The 17,973-nt window shown below is 35.9% G+C and overlaps 1 protein-coding gene and 1 long non-coding RNA gene across 2 annotated transcripts; both read right to left on the reverse strand.

The window, feature by feature from the left end:
* Positions 1 to 4,871: 4,871 nt before the first annotated feature.
* On the reverse strand, positions 4,872 to 5,675 carry LOC131013365 (uncharacterized). The gene is made up of 2 exons (XM_057941429.1): positions 5,020 to 5,675; positions 4,872 to 4,929 (listed from the first exon to the last, which is right to left on the reverse strand). Exons 1-2 carry the CDS (start codon positions 5,664 to 5,666, stop codon positions 4,920 to 4,922), a joined length of 657 nt encoding a protein of 218 aa, XP_057797412.1. The 5' UTR covers positions 5,667 to 5,675; the 3' UTR covers positions 4,872 to 4,919.
* An 84-nt stretch (positions 5,676 to 5,759) lies between these two features.
* Positions 5,760 to 9,776, reverse strand: LOC131013366 (uncharacterized). Its single transcript, XR_009097659.1, has 3 exons — positions 9,482 to 9,776; positions 5,950 to 8,639; positions 5,760 to 5,861 (listed from the first exon to the last, which is right to left on the reverse strand). It is a non-coding gene; the product is annotated as an uncharacterized LOC131013366 (long non-coding RNA).
* Positions 9,777 to 17,973: the final 8,197 nt, after the last annotated feature.

The raw sequence follows: 17,973 nt of genomic DNA on the forward strand, positions 1-17,973 counted from the left end.
AAGTCATGTTAGATGTTAGTAGTTAGTTCCCCATCCACTCCAAGAACCACCTTATCTCTCCATTCACCAAACTCCATTTTATATCTCCAATCACCAATTCGTTCCCAAGAGGGATCGAACCCGGGTCACTTCACTTAAGTGAGGACCCGGTGGCCAGTAGCAAAGTATTCAAACAACTATTCCCTCCATCCCGTATATTTGAAAGTATTTTTTTTAATTGTCCAATGAAATTTGAGCATTTTTTTATTAATAATTTTTTTTATATTTAATTTTTTATTTTTTCATCTACTATAATTAATACATAAAATATATATTTTTTAAAATTTGTGTCAAAAAGAAATTATTTAAACTTCATGAGATAGAGAGAGTAGTATATAATTATTACTTACTCCGTCCCAACTAATTTTATCACTTTAGTTTCGATACAAATTTAAAAGTTAGTGTTTAATGTGTTAAGTATGATATGTGAAAAAGTGAAAAGATGAGTAAAGAGAAAAACTTTTGCCATAGGCGAATGAGTTCGACCTCAACAAGAACAAACCAGTTGGATCAGAAGAAGACGCTCCATCAGGATCAAAGGGAGCTGCACTGAAGGCTTCATCAAAGGAAAGCAAGAAGCAGTCGAAGGAATCGACTGAACTAAAGCCAGAGGATTACTTCAGTCAATATGCTTTGTTGACTGAAAGATTCAACAGAATGGAATCCAAGTTTCGAAGGTACAAGAAGAAGTTCCACAAGGGGAACTACAAGGGAAAGGAGAGAGAGCACAAATCCAGACACTCCACCGACAAAAGCAGAGAGAAGAAATCATCCGCTACCGATCTAAGAGATGTGGAATGTTTTGGATGCTTGAAGAAAAGGCACTACCGAACAGACTGCCCTGAATTATCACACGAGGAACGCAAAGAGCTGCAAGCAAAAAGAGATCGCAAGTACGCGAAAAGGAAAGCGATGGTGGCTGGAGATGCTGAAGATTCTGATTCAGCAACTGTATCATCTATCAGCAACTCCACCAACTCGAACGATGAGAGCTAAGCCCTCATGGCCAAAGATGCCAAAAGCGTGGCTGATAACTCCTGCAACAGCTACGAAAATGGAATGAATGAGCCTGAGGTAAATTCTCAATCTAGAACCCTTAATACTGATAACACCTTTATGATTACAGGAGATTACTCAGAATCTAGAGGCACCTCAACCAATGAAGTTGATGAGTATGATTAGCTCATGACCGATCATCAACTACTGAGATCATTATTCGAGAAAACTCCTGCTATAAAATCGGAAACTAGAAAAGGGGGTCAGTGAAGATCAGTCAAGGAAAGAGACAATCACGGTCTACTATCCAGATGAGAGCTTTATATGAAATCAAGAGGTTCAAATACAAACAGGAGCAAACAGTCAAGAACTGCATGAAGGAATCTCCACTGATGGATAACTTTCCATCAAAAGCTTTAGTGGAAAGCATTGGAGGAAAGATAACCACTACTGATAAAGGAAAAATAATCATGATCCAGGATGTGACTGAAGCATCCGACGACGACACACCAGAAAAACCCAAGGATTATGATAAATAGGAAACTCAAAAGAGAAACATGATGGTGAACAGGAATGTCCCTCATCCACAAAACTTTAGATGAGCAAAGGAGGTACCTAATCAGTTCATCCTCCTGAAGAAACTTCCTGACTGAAACAACATCAACGCAATGGAGCTAAGAGTCAGAATCTCCCTCATCAGTCCAGGGGGAAAAACAAGAGCAACTAGAAACTGAAACCAGTTTAGTTCAGAAAAGAGCAACAACCGTGGAGACAAGACCATGACAAGTCCAGTCAAGCTCAACATCAACCAAGACATCACATAACTGGACCTTATCAGTCTCGGTTCAACCAAAATCAGTTCAATGCTCCACACTTTCAGTCAATACACCATCAGTCGAGATCAACTCCAGTATCTCAAGGGAGATACAATACTGATCAAAGGAGACCTCCAGTCTACACAAGACCTTACAACTACAAGAAAGAGGTTCCAAAAGTGAAGAAGACTCGACTAAGAAAAGCACATGTGCCAACTAAAGTACCTTCGACTCCAGTCAAACGACCAGTCAACCGCAAAGGAGCAGTAGCATGACCAGTGCTGAAGCAGATCTGGGTTCCCAAGGGAATAATAAGTAACGCTCAAGGACCCAAACATTGACTGGGTACCTAAAATACTTCTTCCTTGCAGGGCAAAACCAGGAAACTCAAGAAGAAGGAAGAAGGCCAAGGCTCCAATCAAAACATGGTATCTGGATAGTGGCTGTTCGAAGCACATGACGGGCTACAAGGAGTATCTAACTCAATATGTTGAGAAAGCTGGATCAAAAGTTGCATTCGGAGTCAAATCATTAGGAAAAACGAAAGGCTATGGTGTACTCAACATGGTTAACGCCAGTATCAATAATGTTAGCTATGTTTCTGGACTAAAACATAATTTGTTGTCTGTGAGTCAATTTTGTGACAGCGGATTCGCAGTGAAGATCAAGAAGGATGAATTCACTGTGAAGAACAACAAGAAGAAGGTGGTGCTGAGAGGAATCAGGAAATGAAATCTCTACGTCGTATTATGGGAAGATAGCCCTCCTGAAACATGCCTCATCAGCAAGAGCAACACAGAGCTCAACTGGCTATGGTACAGAAGGTTCAACCACCCCAACTTCAAAACAATTATCAAACTTGCAAAGCACAAACTGGTAGATGGTTTACCTTCTATTGTGTTTCAGAAGATGCAAGAATGTGAAGCATGCCAAAGAGGAAAGTAGACCAGAGCTTCATTCAAGTCAAAATCAGGCCACTCCTCTGAAAGAATTCTCCAACTGCTTCACATGGATCTGTTTGGTCCAGTGTCTCCCAGAAGCTATAGCAGTAGAAAATACACCCTAGTAGTTGTAGATAATTATCCACGATACACTTGGGTTGTTTTTTTTTCTATACAGAGAAAACGAGAAATTGAAGGAGCTACCAAAGCTGATGAAGAGACTAAGTGTTGAAAAGGACATGAACATCATCAGCATCAGGTCAGACAGATAGACTGAATTCCTCAATTCAGTGATTCAGAATTACTGCAAAGAAAGGGGGATCAGTCATCAGACTTCTGCAGCAAGAACTCCGCAGCAAAATGGAGTAGCTGAAAGAAGAAACAGGTCTTTGAAGGAAGCAACAAGGACGATGCTAGCTAAATCAAAACTTCCACTGAAGTTTTGGGCTGAAGCCATCAACAATGCCTGCTACACTCAGAACCGTTCATTCCTCACTCATAGACATGGAAAAACTCCATACGAGCTATGAAAGAACAGGAAGCCAACAATTTCTTACTTTCATGCTTTCGGTTCTAGGTGTTATATCCATAACAATGACAAAACAAAGTTAAACACCTTTGATAGCAAGGCTGATCCAGGAATTTTTCTTGGATATTCTGGTACTGAAGATTCCAGCAAAGATTATCGAGTGCTTAACTCTCAAACTCTAGTTGTGGAAGAAACACCTATTGTTATTTTTGACGAGTTCAGGAAACAAGAAACTGAAGATAATGCTAAGAATAAAGGAGTTTCCAGTACAGAAAAGAAAAGCATCGAACCAATTGAAGTATTGGTGTGGGGACCAGGAAATGATGAAGATACTGAAGAGCTTCAGTATCAGAAGATCAGTCAAGTAGCTGAAGGTCCAACTGAAGTTACAATAGAAGACATCAGTCAAGGGGGAACTCCACTCACTAGAGGGCCCAAAGAAGCTGCAATTGAAGAACGCGTGGAACCAAACTCACCACCTGTTCAACACTCCCCTGCTCGAGGAGCAACTGAAGCCATCACAAAACTATGATCGACTAAATACCACGACCCATCCTAACTGAAGAACCTTCACCTTCACCAGAAGAAATCAAGAAGTACAAAAGATAGTTCGAGCTACATTCCAAGGACAACATCATTGGAGAACCATCAGAAGGTGTAAAGACTTGAAGATCAATGTGCAACCTCATCTATGACATCAACTATAACTGCATCAACAAATATGAGAATTTCAGTTGCTTTTTATCAGAAATTGAACCCAAAGATATAGAAGAAACACTGAAATTCACTCAATGGATAATAGCTATGCAAGAAGAACTAAATGAATTCAACAGGAATTCAGTTTGAGAGCTAGTGGATCGCCCAGATGATGCAAAGATTATTGGACCGAAATGAATTTATAAGAATAAGAAGGACGGGAAAGGAAATGTTGTCAGAAACAATGCAAGGCTAGTGGCCAAATGATACAGTCAAGAAAAAAGGATCGATTACGATGAAACCTTTGCCCCAGTTGCTAGACTGGAAGCAGTCAGACTTTTTCTAGCTTATGCAGCATACATGAAATTCAAAGTACACCAGATGGACGTGAAGTGTGCATTTCTCAATGGAATACTCACCGATGAAGTCTACGTGGAACAACCTCTAAGTTTTGAGGTTGCTGGACCAGATAAGGTGTACAAACTCAAGAAGGCGCTCTATGAATTGAAGCAAGCACCAAGAACGTGGTATGACACTCTCTCTGAGTATCTGATCGAACAAGGATTCAAGAAGGGATCAATGTATAGAACATTGTTCACACTAAAAGAAGGAGAAGATCTCCTACTTGTTCACATTTATGTTGATGATATCATCTTTGGATCTAGATCCGAACGAATATGCAAGAAGTTTGCTGAGATTATGACGAATAAATTCCAAATGTCAAAGATGGGATAAATGAATTTCTTTCTGGGATTACAAGTAAAGCAAACCAAGGAAGGCATACTGATTAATCAGTCAAAATATGCTAAAGAACTGATCAACAAGTTCGGGGTTCAACACATGAAGATTGTGAAGACAGTAATAGATTCCTCCAGATTGCTAAATCCGACAACCAATAATATACTATTTGTCACTACAAAATAAGGAAAACTGCATGATAATAAAAGAATACGATCAATTTTTCACCAAAATAATCAGAGCACCAAAATTTGCACAAATATACCTGGAACAAAATACACCTATAACAAAATCTTCAAGAAAAAACGTTAACTTCAACTCCTTCCATATCTTCACATATCCAATTGACTTCTTCAATGTCATTTTGAACTGTAGGACTACAGAAATTGCTTTGCAGATAGGTTTTTTAACATCTGCCAGTGGCTCCATATTGTAAACACCTCTAGCTCTTGTAGATATAACAACATGCCAATCAGTATCAACTGGATCTCCTACATGAAACACTTGTGTAGCTTGGGAAGATAGAATGAAAGGCTCTTCGTGTCGTATAATATTTGTGAAGTTAGCAATTGTAAACCCATTAATATTTTGTTTTAACCGTTTTCCTTTTGAAACCCAGTCACATCCAAATAACACAACTTGACGGTTAACATAACGTAGTTCAATGATCTCAGTTAAAACTCCATAATAATCCAACTCACTTAGTATAGGATTTTCATCTCGTGTGCTAGAATAGCTTGATGTCGCTACTTTCACAGATATTCCGCTGTTTTGTGTTTTTCTTTTGTGCTCCAATTCGCTAGTATGAAATCGAAAACCATTTACAACATATCTTTCGTAGGAAACTCCAATGATGTCTGGTCCATCGGCAAACAATTTCAAATCCCGAGATATTGGGTCCTCCTCAAGCATGTCAACATGTTTAACCTAACAAATAATTAAAGATATATAATTATACATAAAAAAACAAAAATATAATTTAAAATGACATTCTAATAGAAGCTTACATGATTAGAAAACCATTTAGCAAATTGTTCACTATGAATGCGTTCAACCTGATGTCTTGCAACACGGGGATGATTTTTTTCTACTATTGCACGATGATGCCTACAACCACAATTTTAATTATACATCTAAGTATATGTATAAAATTAATCTTAAGATAAATGCAAGAATAGGTATGTGAAATACTTACTCAATGTAAGGTTTAACTGCCTCACAATTAAATAAAATGTACTGGTGTGCTTGGCTAAGTGTGTCATCATCAAGCTTTTTAGTTGTTCCTTTCCCAACACCATGACCAGTCAATGTGAATACATCCAACACAAGTGCATTGGTGTTATTACTATTAGTATGTAACGATTCATTCTCATTTTGACTCTTTTTGTTGAATTTGGATTCAACATAATCTGCCAGGTACAGAGAGCAGAATGTTAAACATTCTTCAGCCATATATCCTTGTGCAATTGAGCCTTCCGGTCTACTCCTATTGCGAACATATGACTTTAGTGTTCCTAAATATTTTCATTTCACATGAAACAAATCAAATTAATTCATATGTTAACAAATATATGAAAACAAATACTATAGCAATTTAGTAATTATCTCTCAACTGGATACATCCAACGATAATGAACAGGGCCGCCAAGTTTGACTTTAGTAGCTAAATGAATGGTTAAGTGCACCATAACATCAAAAAACGAAGGTGGAAAAATCTTTTCCAAATCACAAAGAGTTACAACAATTTCTTTTTCAAACCGAACAACATTAGGATGGTAAATTACCTTAGAGTATAATTCTCTAAAGTATTGACTTATTCGAATCAAACGAAATCGAACAGATTTTGGTAAAACTCTCCTCAAGGCTACTGGTAATAATTGTTGCATCAGAATGTGATAGTCGTGACTTTTTAGACCGATGAGCTTTGGTGGTTTCAACAGAACACAACGTGATATGTTAGATGCATAACCATCAGGTACCTTTACCCGTTTCAAGACATTGCAGAACATGCTCTTTTCTTGCTTATTCATTGTAAAGCATGTTGGAGGCAAGTATACCTTGTCAGAACCCTTCGAAATCGGATAAAGCTGAGTTCTAATCCCCATATCTTCCAAGTCAAGTCTTGACTTTAGATTATCTTTTGTTTTTCCATTCGTCTGTAGAAAAGTCGAACAAATGCTCTCACAAATATTTTTCTCAATATGCATAAAGTCAAGATTGTGACGTATTACATTATCTTTCCAATAGGGTAACTCAAAGAAAATACTTCTCTTTTCCAGTTATGTGGCAATTCTGAATTAGTTTTGACATCTTTACCAAAAGTAAAACTTATGTCTTTTAGTTCTTCCAACAACTTATCCCTCGATGGTCTGCGTGGAGGCCCTTCATACTCTTCTGTACCATCAAACAAGCGAGCATTTATTCTAAATGCATGATCTATTTCCAAAAATCTACGATGACCCGTATAACAATATTTTCCTCCATATTTTAACCAACGCGATTGCGTGAATTTGTGACATACAGGACATGCAAGTTTACCTTTTGTGCTCCATCCTGATAAATTTGCATACCCTGGAAAGTCACTAATTGTCCACAATAAGCTTGCACGCAACTGAAAGTTTTGTTTAGTTGAGGCATCGTATGTTTCTATTCCAGCTTCCCATAGATCTTTCATGTCAGAAACAAGAGGTTGCAAATAAATATCAATATTATTTCCTGGCTCTGATGGGCTAGGAATTAATAAGATAACAAGAAATATGATTGTTTCATACACATCCACGGAGGAAGATTATATGGTATTAGAACAACTGGCCATGTACTTTGTGTCACGCTCATATTACTAAATGGATTAAATCCATCTGAAGATAATCCAAACCTCACATTTCGTGGATCCTTGGCGAACTCAGGATATTTGCTATTAAATGTTTGCCAAATGGGAGAATCAACCGGATGTTTCATATGCCCATCATTTGTATGACTTTTAGCATGCCATTGCACGTGGCATGCAGTTTTTGATGACATGAACAAGCATCACAATCTAGGTTTAATTGGAAAATACCACAAAACCTTCTGTGCAATCTTTCTTTTCTCACCAGTTGGATCATTTTCTGAAGTACGCCATCTTACCACATTACATGTCACACATGATTTTTGCTCCTTGTTCACTCCCCAATATAACATGCAATCATTAGGACAAACATCTATCTTCTCATAACCAAGGCCCAAGTCTTTTATTAATTTTTCAAATTCGTAATATGACTTTGGTAAGTCGGCCATTGCCTCAGGAAAAGCTTCTCGTAATAATTCTAACAACATTTCAAAGTGTTTGTTACTCCATTTACCAAGGCATTTAATGTGCAACAAACGTATGATGAATGACAATTTTGTGAAATTCTCACATCCATCATACAAACTCTTTTGGGAATCATCAATCAACTTATAAAATTTTCCAACAACCCCAGTGGCAATTTCTGCATCCTCAGGAAATCCTACCGGACTATGTACATCACTTCTATATTGTGGAGTTCCAAAAGCATCATGCAATAATCCATACATGTCATCAGCATCATGTGAAGTCCTATAATCAAACGAAGAAGAAGAAGAACCATTTGGATTATGTGATGAAAACTCTCCATGAGCTACCCAATCATTATACCCTTTAATAAACCCCTTAACTATCAAATGTTCTCGTGCATCACTTCTTCCAACACATCTACCAAGTTTGCATTCTACGCATGGACATAAAATCATTCCATTCTTGATTGATTACGAAATACAAACTGTAAAAACTTCTCAACTCCAAGCATATACGGTTCACTATGTCTTGGTTTATTCATCCAACTTTTATCCAATTTCTTGAAAGAGAAACAATGATTTGGCACAACCCTTCATGCAAAAAATAAAGCACAAAAGAAAAAGGTTAAAATAGAACCCAATACAAACCACATACCAAGATTATTCTGAAATCAAGTAAAAAAAAAAAAGATTATTCTGAAATCACTTAATTCAACCGCTAAACTCCAAAGATCAATTTCTAAACCAAGGGATAAAGCAAATACATATTTAATAACTATATTGATCAAGGTTGTGCTGAAAAACTCAGCCCACAACTCACATTTAATTACATTGTTTTATTTTATTTTTAAGAAGGAATTACATAATTTAATTTAATTTACTAGCTAGGAATCTGAAATTCTAACAATTTGAATTTGAAATACAAAAAATTTGATATTTTTTTTCAAGAAATAGATCATGATTTAATTTTGCTTGCGAACACCAGCAAATTCGATAGGGTCGAACACGCACATGCATGTACAAATATTCTATATATAAAATTAAAATTAAAAAATCAGAACTATTAACTATCTATCATACATCAACCAAAAAACGTAAATCAAAATCAACTCCTCATATCATTGATCACCACATCCACTAAACTTCCACAAACAAGCCCCAACTCACACAAACTATAAGTCTTATTACAAGCTAAAATCAAGATTGGGATCAATTTGACGAACAAGGGATTCATAAACATTTTTATTCCTTACAAAACCATAGTGCACTACATTCAATCTTTACGCTCTATATGGACATCTGATTTGCATAAAAAAAAAACATAACATGTACGAAATTGGATTGGATATGCCTCATAAAAATGAAAAAGAGACTGAATGGATTCAGAAATTCATAATTAAAGAGAGCAAGCAATTGCATTAATAGGAACCTACCTCTGTTCAGGTGAGAAATCAGAGGGCCAAAAGCGGCGCTGGAAAGGCGAGAAGGGAGTGCCGGAGGAGCCGCCGAAAACTATGGCGCAGGGCGCGACTATCAGTGGGGGCGCGGCGTCTGCACTCGTGCTGCTTGCGAGGCTGTGGCTGGGGGTGCGGCACCAGGGAGATAAAGGGCGGCGGCGCTGCGGTGTTGGGGTAGGGGTGAGTTGCAGCGAGAAGGCCAGCGAGAGGAGGGATGGGAGGGGGCGGCTGGAACGTGGGAATTGGTATGAAAGATAGGATTTAGTTAGGGAGGGGAATTGGTATGAAATGGGAATTAGTTAGGTAATTTCAGGTTTTAGATTAAAAGAAAAAAATACTAGTTATTAATTAATTTATTAAGTATTATGTATATGTCATACATTAAACTATACACATTTATTATATAAAAATGTGTATCTCATTGAAATCATCTAATGTATACACGAATTAAGCAATACTATTTTTAAAAATAAAATATTAAATTATTCTCTTTCAAAATTAATTTTGCTAACACATTGAAATGTCGTAATTATATAGGTATAACGATATATAATATGTTGTGTTGTAATAGCATATAGTAGATGTTTAGCAACATTCTATAATGTCGTAATAAGATTAGTATTATGACATATAGGATTCAGTGTTGCAATAATAATCAATAAATATTTAATAATCAATAATAAAATAGTTGATCGATGTCACAATAAAGATCTTATTATGACATGTAATATTTTATGTCACTATAACTATGTAGTAATAGCTACTTTTTTTATAGTGTTTGTAATTTTATTCAATTTGTTGAAGCATGTATCAGACGAGCTTAAATGAGCTCGAGCTCAAACTCGATTAAAACTCCACAATCGAGTCGAACCAAGTTGAGTAGTCGAGCTTGAGCTAAAAAATATCAAGCTCGACTGAGCTCGAGCTTCATGCATATAGCTGAGTTTGAGTCTGAGCATAGCAATACTCGACTGGACTCAGCTCATTTACACCCCTACGTGTGATCAGTCTAACAGAACTGACTGGCCAAGTTGACTTGTAGCTATAAACAAAGAAATCCAAGGTTAAGGGTTTCCTCTGTATATCAAGGTAATGAATGTAATAGAGTTGCTCCTAACTATGTAAAACTGCTTGTGTGCTGTAATTTATGTATTTACTTCAATTTGTCGCATTTGCTTAAACTACCTTTCAAACTAACAATAAGCAAATCAAGTAAAACTGATTATGTTTTTACTATCACCACTTTGGCTTAGTATTGTTTTATATGTTAAACCTTCCAGCATTCTGACCACAAGCATTGCATGCATCATAAGCTTAAAACTGAATTCAAGTTTTATCAGATTAACTTAAGTCATTGATCTTTAAAATGCACTTTGCCTTAACTGAAAAGACAACTTAAAAGATTTTCTAAGCGAGTTAAAACTTTCATCACATTCCGTACACGTTTCAGTTACTAGTTCAACTAATCTGTTGACGAACAGTCGGTAGAGTAGTTAACTAATCACTTTGTTATGCAGGGTTTATCTGGACATCAGTCAGCTAACTTCAGTTTGTTGATCTGTATCATCCAACTGTCTCATTATCAGTTAGCCCCCCTTAGAACACTCAAATTGAAAAATGAGTAAAATTGCTAGCTAGTGTATCCCCCCATACACCTGTATATACTCGCCTTGGGACCAACAACTGAGTTGGAGACTCAAAAGAATTCTGCCTCCTCATACCAACAATTGGTATCATAACAAATGTTTTCTTGACCACTACTTTTAGATATTAGGTTTCTCAGAACTGATCACATTTTTTTTACAATATAAGGATTTAAAATTTTTTCACAATAAAATTATCTTAGTGCATTTTTTCCATAGAGCACTCTACTTTCTGATATCAACACTTGATATCCAAAATCCGAATAGAAGTTCAAAAGATCTTTGTATTTTGTAAAAGATTTTTCATTCATCCAATAGTTTATAAAATGTCATTATGGAATATCTCTTATCGTGTAGAGACCGAGTCCTCTCTTAGGTGTATAAAGTTCAGAATCTTTCACTCAAAATCTCACCTATTGAAGAGGAAACTCAGAGGTCATCTGACAGAACAACTCATATGAAAATTTAAAGCTTCATGGAAATGTTGTCGTCCAAGGAGCCTGCTGAGTCATCGACAGAGATATACGATCTCATGGTCAATCGGTTTGAAAATATGAAATTAAAGCTCAAAAAGCACAAAATAGTCCATCAAGAATATCACATCTAACCCTTGAGGATCAACAAGTCATCAAAGGAATCATCAAGCTCAGATGATGAAGGCAACAACCACTTTGCCGACAAAGCCAAAGACATTCTACTCAGTAATCAAGATAGTAGCTTCACTGGCTAAATGAGCCAAAGGTAATATCCAAGCATCTATTTAAGTCCATATCTAAAATTGTTGTTATCTCTGAACATGAAGCAGACTTTAGGGAAAATCTCCCCTACAAAAGAGAAGATTGAGACAATCAAAATAGAACATGAGAATCTGCTCAATCAAGCCCAACATGAGATTGACTATTTAAAGGAGAAGCTTGGTGGACGTCGTATACCACCAAATAATTCCTGTAGAATTATCAAAACCAATTAGTATAATGATAAGCAGGGTCGATCCCACAGAGAGCGGGTAAAATCATTCAATTCCCTATAATCTATAAATTTGGTGTAGCCACCACGCCTTAATTTTGAGAAGAATTATTAATTAAACTAAGAAAAAATAATTAATCAAATAAAATGATCTAGAAAAATATCAATAGAAAGGTAATTCGGCTCAAATAAATCCACACTAATTCAAAGCTCTGATCATCGACGAAAAGATTAATTAATCCCTATCAACCAACTAGTTATAGGATACCATGATACGCACTGACATACCCCAATTCCTACTTACTGTGTCGATAGACGGCTGGATACGCCAGTCCTGCCTATTTCCCTTATTAAAATATAACCTAGCTGGATACGCCAGTCATAGATTTAATATTCTAATAGCATTAAGAAGAAGGAACCCAGTTTAGATCAATTATCCTAGATACGCTAGTAATAATTAATCTACCAATTTATTCCTACTACAAACACGGTAGCTTTATCACTAATCAGCCATATTCCAACAATTACGGATTGGAGGTGCTAATTGACTGTAATCTAATTTAATCTAAGTTGATCAGGCTTAAAATAAATCAGAATTATCTTTAAACCCTAGGAATAAATCGAAATCAATAGGATTCAATTTTATGCTCAATTAGGTCTCACAGATTAATAAATTAGTGCTTCATTATTCTCGCCGAATTAAAAGTTTAGCTACTCATAATTAAACTAAGAAAAAGCAAATAAATTAAAGCAAACATAGAACAAAAGAATTGAAATTGCAATTAAATAAAATCACCACCAAACCAAAAGAAAGTGAAAAAATCATCTGCCACAAATTGAATCCAAGGTCCAGCTGCCACTTTTAATTCTCCCAAACTAAAGAACAATTAAAACCTAACTAAAACTCTCTGTAAAAGAAACGTGCAGATCAATAATTAAAGGAATAAAAAGTTAGGGAAAAAAAGGTGTAAACTAAAAGTCAACCTAATTCCTCTTATATGGTGCTAAAAGTGGCGGTTACACCCTATCATAAATAAGGGAATTAATCCCTAATTTCCTTAACTAAGCAGCCGCCCATCACTAAGAATATGGGCTGATCGGCCAATTCAAAATAGGCCCAACAAAATATAATTAAAAAACAAGAATTTTGGGCTAAATTAAATCTAGACAATTAATTCCAAGCCCAATCTCTAAACATCTTCAAAATCAACGCTAATTTTCATCAAAAGCTCGATTTCCACCAACTTCTTCCATCCACGAGATCCATCTCCAATCCATCTAATTCCTGCGCCAAATGTCAACAGCTTGGGTAATATCAAGGAAAAATCAACGGCAAAACGACACGAAAATAGATAACTAAATCACACACATCAAAGCTGCAACAAACTGAAGCCATCCATGCTGAAGAAATCAAAGAGCTCAAGGAAGAGAACTTCGAACTACAGTACAAAATTGAGCTAGGTGACAAAATCAACAACGACAAGGAAAAGAGTCTGAAGAAGCTTGTGGACAAATACTACGCCATCTATCACAAAACAAAAAACTTCCAAAGCTCAACTTAAAGATTCACTTGCCAGAGAAAATGCTCGACAAAGACACAATTGCTTGTAGAATGCGAAGGATGAAAATGGCATCAAGACCATGCAAAGAACAACTACAAACAGATCAAGGTCTTTGATCCATCAATACAAATGTACAATAGCTATGTACAATAGCTGCTGAGCACTCCTAAGGTTAGGTCTTAAAAATCTCATATACTGATTCCATCAGTTGACCTCAAGAGACTTAGTTGAGAATCAATCAACATGTGCCCCTTCCAATGATTGATATCATATACTGAAATAATCTCAAGCCATAACATTGTGTGTTACATTCTTTTATCTGTAGCAATGTTTTACCTCAATGTGTATGTTGGGAACTTAATGAAATATCCTAATCCTAGTTTTGATGATACCAAAATCAATAGGTTTCTCGTGTAATAGACTAGAACTGTTCGAACTCAAGTGTTAGAGTTCTTTTTCTAGTTTAGTTCTGTTATGAAGACTGAAGACTGAAGATCGAAAGACTGAAGACTGAAGACTGACGTAGCCGACTGTTGTAACAATGAAAAGTAGAGTCAAATACTGATATTTGACTGACCAGTCCAAAAATCAGTTACGACTGATTACTTAATGCGAGCCACGTGGACTCAACTAATTGATACTAAAGTCAAGTATCAGTTAGACATTCTTCCTCGCACTGAACCTCTAAAGTTTAAAGGAAGCCACGCACTCCAGAAGTACAGCCACAATAAATGCAGAATCTCAGGATCGTCCTTTCTCTGCAGAGGCCCTTCCTTTTTGGTGGTTACCTTTTTCAGAGATGTCCTATCTCCTGCTCCTCAATAGCCGTTCTTACCAAACAAGGATCCTCAAAGATTGAAGCCTCAGCCCAAGTTCAAATTACTCTCTAACGGAAGAATTCTTGAAGACCATTTCAGCCAACAAATCTATTCAAGACGTCTCTTATAAATAGAGCTCGAGGATCACTTCAATCTTCACCGATTCAACTACATAAGCTGAAACGCTGCCGAATTCGTCACTCAGCATTCAAAGCCATTCCAAAGTTTGAATTGAAGAAGAGAATCACAAAGTCAAAATTAGTCACTGCTGATTACATACATTCTCTTAGAACTTAGGCAAATATTGTATATCCAAAGCCAAGGTATAACTGATTGCAGAGAACTTGTTCTTTGTAATCTAGTTGGCAAGTTTTCGAACCTCTATTCAACTGACCGAATTGAGAGTTTGAGTTGTAAAGGAGTTCAGACCAGTGCTCTGTCTCCGAAGAGATCTTAGTGCCCAGTGTGCGCTAAGAGTGAGAAATCCAATCAGGTGTGTTGGCACTGAAGATAGGATCTTCAGTTGTCTAGGTTTGCTGTGCACCCGTAAGCACATGCCCAATGAAGTTTGTCAGTGTGATCGACTGACCGTGGATGTAGGAAGTGTTTTTCGAAACACGCAAAAATCTCTGTGTTGTTTATAGCTTTCAGTTTTTACCTTCTTACTTGTGTTCAAACCTTCTCCAACTGAAACTGATTAACTGCAAAGAAAAACTTAATCTCTGACAACGTGATTAATCCCACAGGCAATTTCGAATTAAAAATTTTCCGCTACGTGTGTTATTAGTCTAATTGATTAATCTTCAGATAGTCAGTAAGATTCATAACATCTCTCTATTCAACAAACTTGACTGAAGCTTTACGTGTATCAGTTAAAGTCTTAGACTTAACTGATAACTCCTTACTGAAGAGTATTCAGTATCAGTCATCAACCTAAACTTTAATAAACTCCTTTAACTAAAAAGGTTGTGTCAGTTTGTGTTTCAAGTTTCGTTTTGAAAAATAGCCCATAGGTGTATTCTCCTCCCTCATACACCTATTCGAGACCCTCCGGACCTAACAGTGTATTCCCTTACACATTTACATAAGCATGTACCTCACTCAGTGCACTTAATGTTTACCCTGCTATCAATCTGTTAGTTTCCTTGTCTACTATCAATTGGCGTTAGATTGCTCATATCCTATTACATATGAAAGACAAGGTCTTGCAAGTTCAAATCAAAAACCAACAATTGGTATCACTGATCGAACAAGACCTAAATTTCACGAAGGGAAAGCTAACCCCTCCAAACCCTATCTAAAATGGGGTACCAGAAAAACATTTGAAATTGGGGGAGAAACTTATTGGTGTGCAATCTGGTGCTAACAAAGGAAGCTGAGAGAAATATCTGGAATCTCAGATTCCAGATGATCAGAGCATCTTGAACATCCTCAACGGCTATCTCTTAAATCATGTTAGAGGATCTCAGTCCAAGAAGTATCTCTTGACTAAGATCATCAGATGTCATATTCAACACTTGGTTAAGATACTTCATCAAGAGGAATCATTTGAAGGAAGAAATAATCAGCTGAAGCGAGGCTCAATTCTATTCAGTCAGAAACCACAATGCTCAACCATTCATCCTTGAAGACTCATTTGTTCAACCAGCTAGCCAGCTCAAGTCAAGGAGCACAAGAAGATTAAGCTAGAAGAGCAGAAAACCAGAAAGATGATGTTGTTATCAAAAGAAAAAAATGGATCAAGCTGCTACAACACCAATAATTGGTAGACCCAGGACAATGGAACCAATTATTGGTATCAACTACAGATATTCAACAATTTATATCAACAAACTGGTGTCATAGCTCCGTGCTAATACTCCAAGCTGATCCAGTCAACATCACATCATCAAGAAAGACAAAGCATCATGAATCGTCATGCAAAATGAATTCAACAATTGGTATATTCAAGAATTCAACTTAGTGCCGTCAACATCCAACAATTGATATCAATGATGTCCAACAAGTGATCTTCAATATTATCGGTTGGTATCAGACATCAAAACAATACGCAACTACGAAGACTTCATATTGAATAATGATGCTCAAGGAAGATCAGCACGAATCTCACATGGGAAAAAAGTTGAATCATAGAAATCAGCTTCACAAAATCGTGCTGAATCAAAGTACGAATCTCACATATATATAGGCTCAGCCGAACACCCTCTTAATACATTTTTCTAAAATGACCCAATCATAAAAAAAATCAATTTATATAATCTTTATAGCTTTTTTTTATATCAAACATTGGATCAACATCCGGTAACCTAAAAATTAACGCGGAGTGTTGGATCCTACGTCGAAAATCATGCGTGGAACAATACTCCTAACTCCTAAGTTAGGCCGTTAATGCCGAAAATGGCGTACTTTGAATTTAGGTTGGTTGCATATAAATTACCGAATTTATATAAAATGAAAATAATATAAGTCAGTATAAATGTACGAATAATTCAAATTTTCTCTCTCCTCTCAATTTTTTCCATCAAAGTTTCTCTATCTTTTTTTCTATTTTAATTCTTTTCAAAAAACCGTTAACTTCGATTCATGAAAAAAATATTTAACATGAATAATAAATTAAAGATTACGAGAAGATTTTTCATTCGATGCAAAATTATAAAAATATGAATTTAAAATAAATAAGTTATGATCGCTTTACAATATATAAATTTCATTATTATTATACATATTTAATTATTATTATACTATACTCATTATGTTTAATATTATACTCATTAAGTTGATAGCATTGTTATTATACACTAATTAAAATCAAATACTAATTATTTAAATTAACATAATTTTTGTAGTTACCTATTAATCTAAATCATATGTAATGATATTTTGACATTTTTTAAAAATAAATAAATATATCGTTATCCCGTACATCACACGAGAGGGCATTCTAGTTACCATAATAGCACACTAAACGATAACACATAGATTGCTCTTGATGCATTGATTAAGTCAATTCAAATGATAAAGTTGAGGCAAATAAATTTTTTTTAGTAATTTTTTTTTGTTCGAATATCATCGACAAGTTGGTTATATTTCGATATAATCCTATTTATACTAGTCGATCATTATAGTATTATTATAACTTGTTAAACTATCTAATCAATTTATGATAATAAATATGTTGTACTATCTTGTATTATGAAAAAAATGCTATTAATACTACTGGTTATGGATTTGGAGGTTTATCTAGAGCACAATGAGAAGAATGATTCTAAATTCTCATGACATAAAAGAAAATTCTCTTAAAAAGATCATGGGCCTTACAGCCACATAAAGCTGTATTTTTAAAAAGCGAAAGAGAGAAATTTGTAATCCATGAAAACAACATTTATGTTATTTTTCGTATTTGGCAACTCGGCCCATTTAAAAAGAGCCCGGCCCAAAACCCGCAATACATTGTGTATGCTGTTAATGACGATAGACAG

This window comes from Salvia miltiorrhiza, chromosome 2, assembly GCF_028751815.1.
Source record: "Salvia miltiorrhiza cultivar Shanhuang (shh) chromosome 2, IMPLAD_Smil_shh, whole genome shotgun sequence".
NCBI lineage: Eukaryota > Viridiplantae > Streptophyta > Magnoliopsida > Lamiales > Lamiaceae > Salvia > Salvia miltiorrhiza.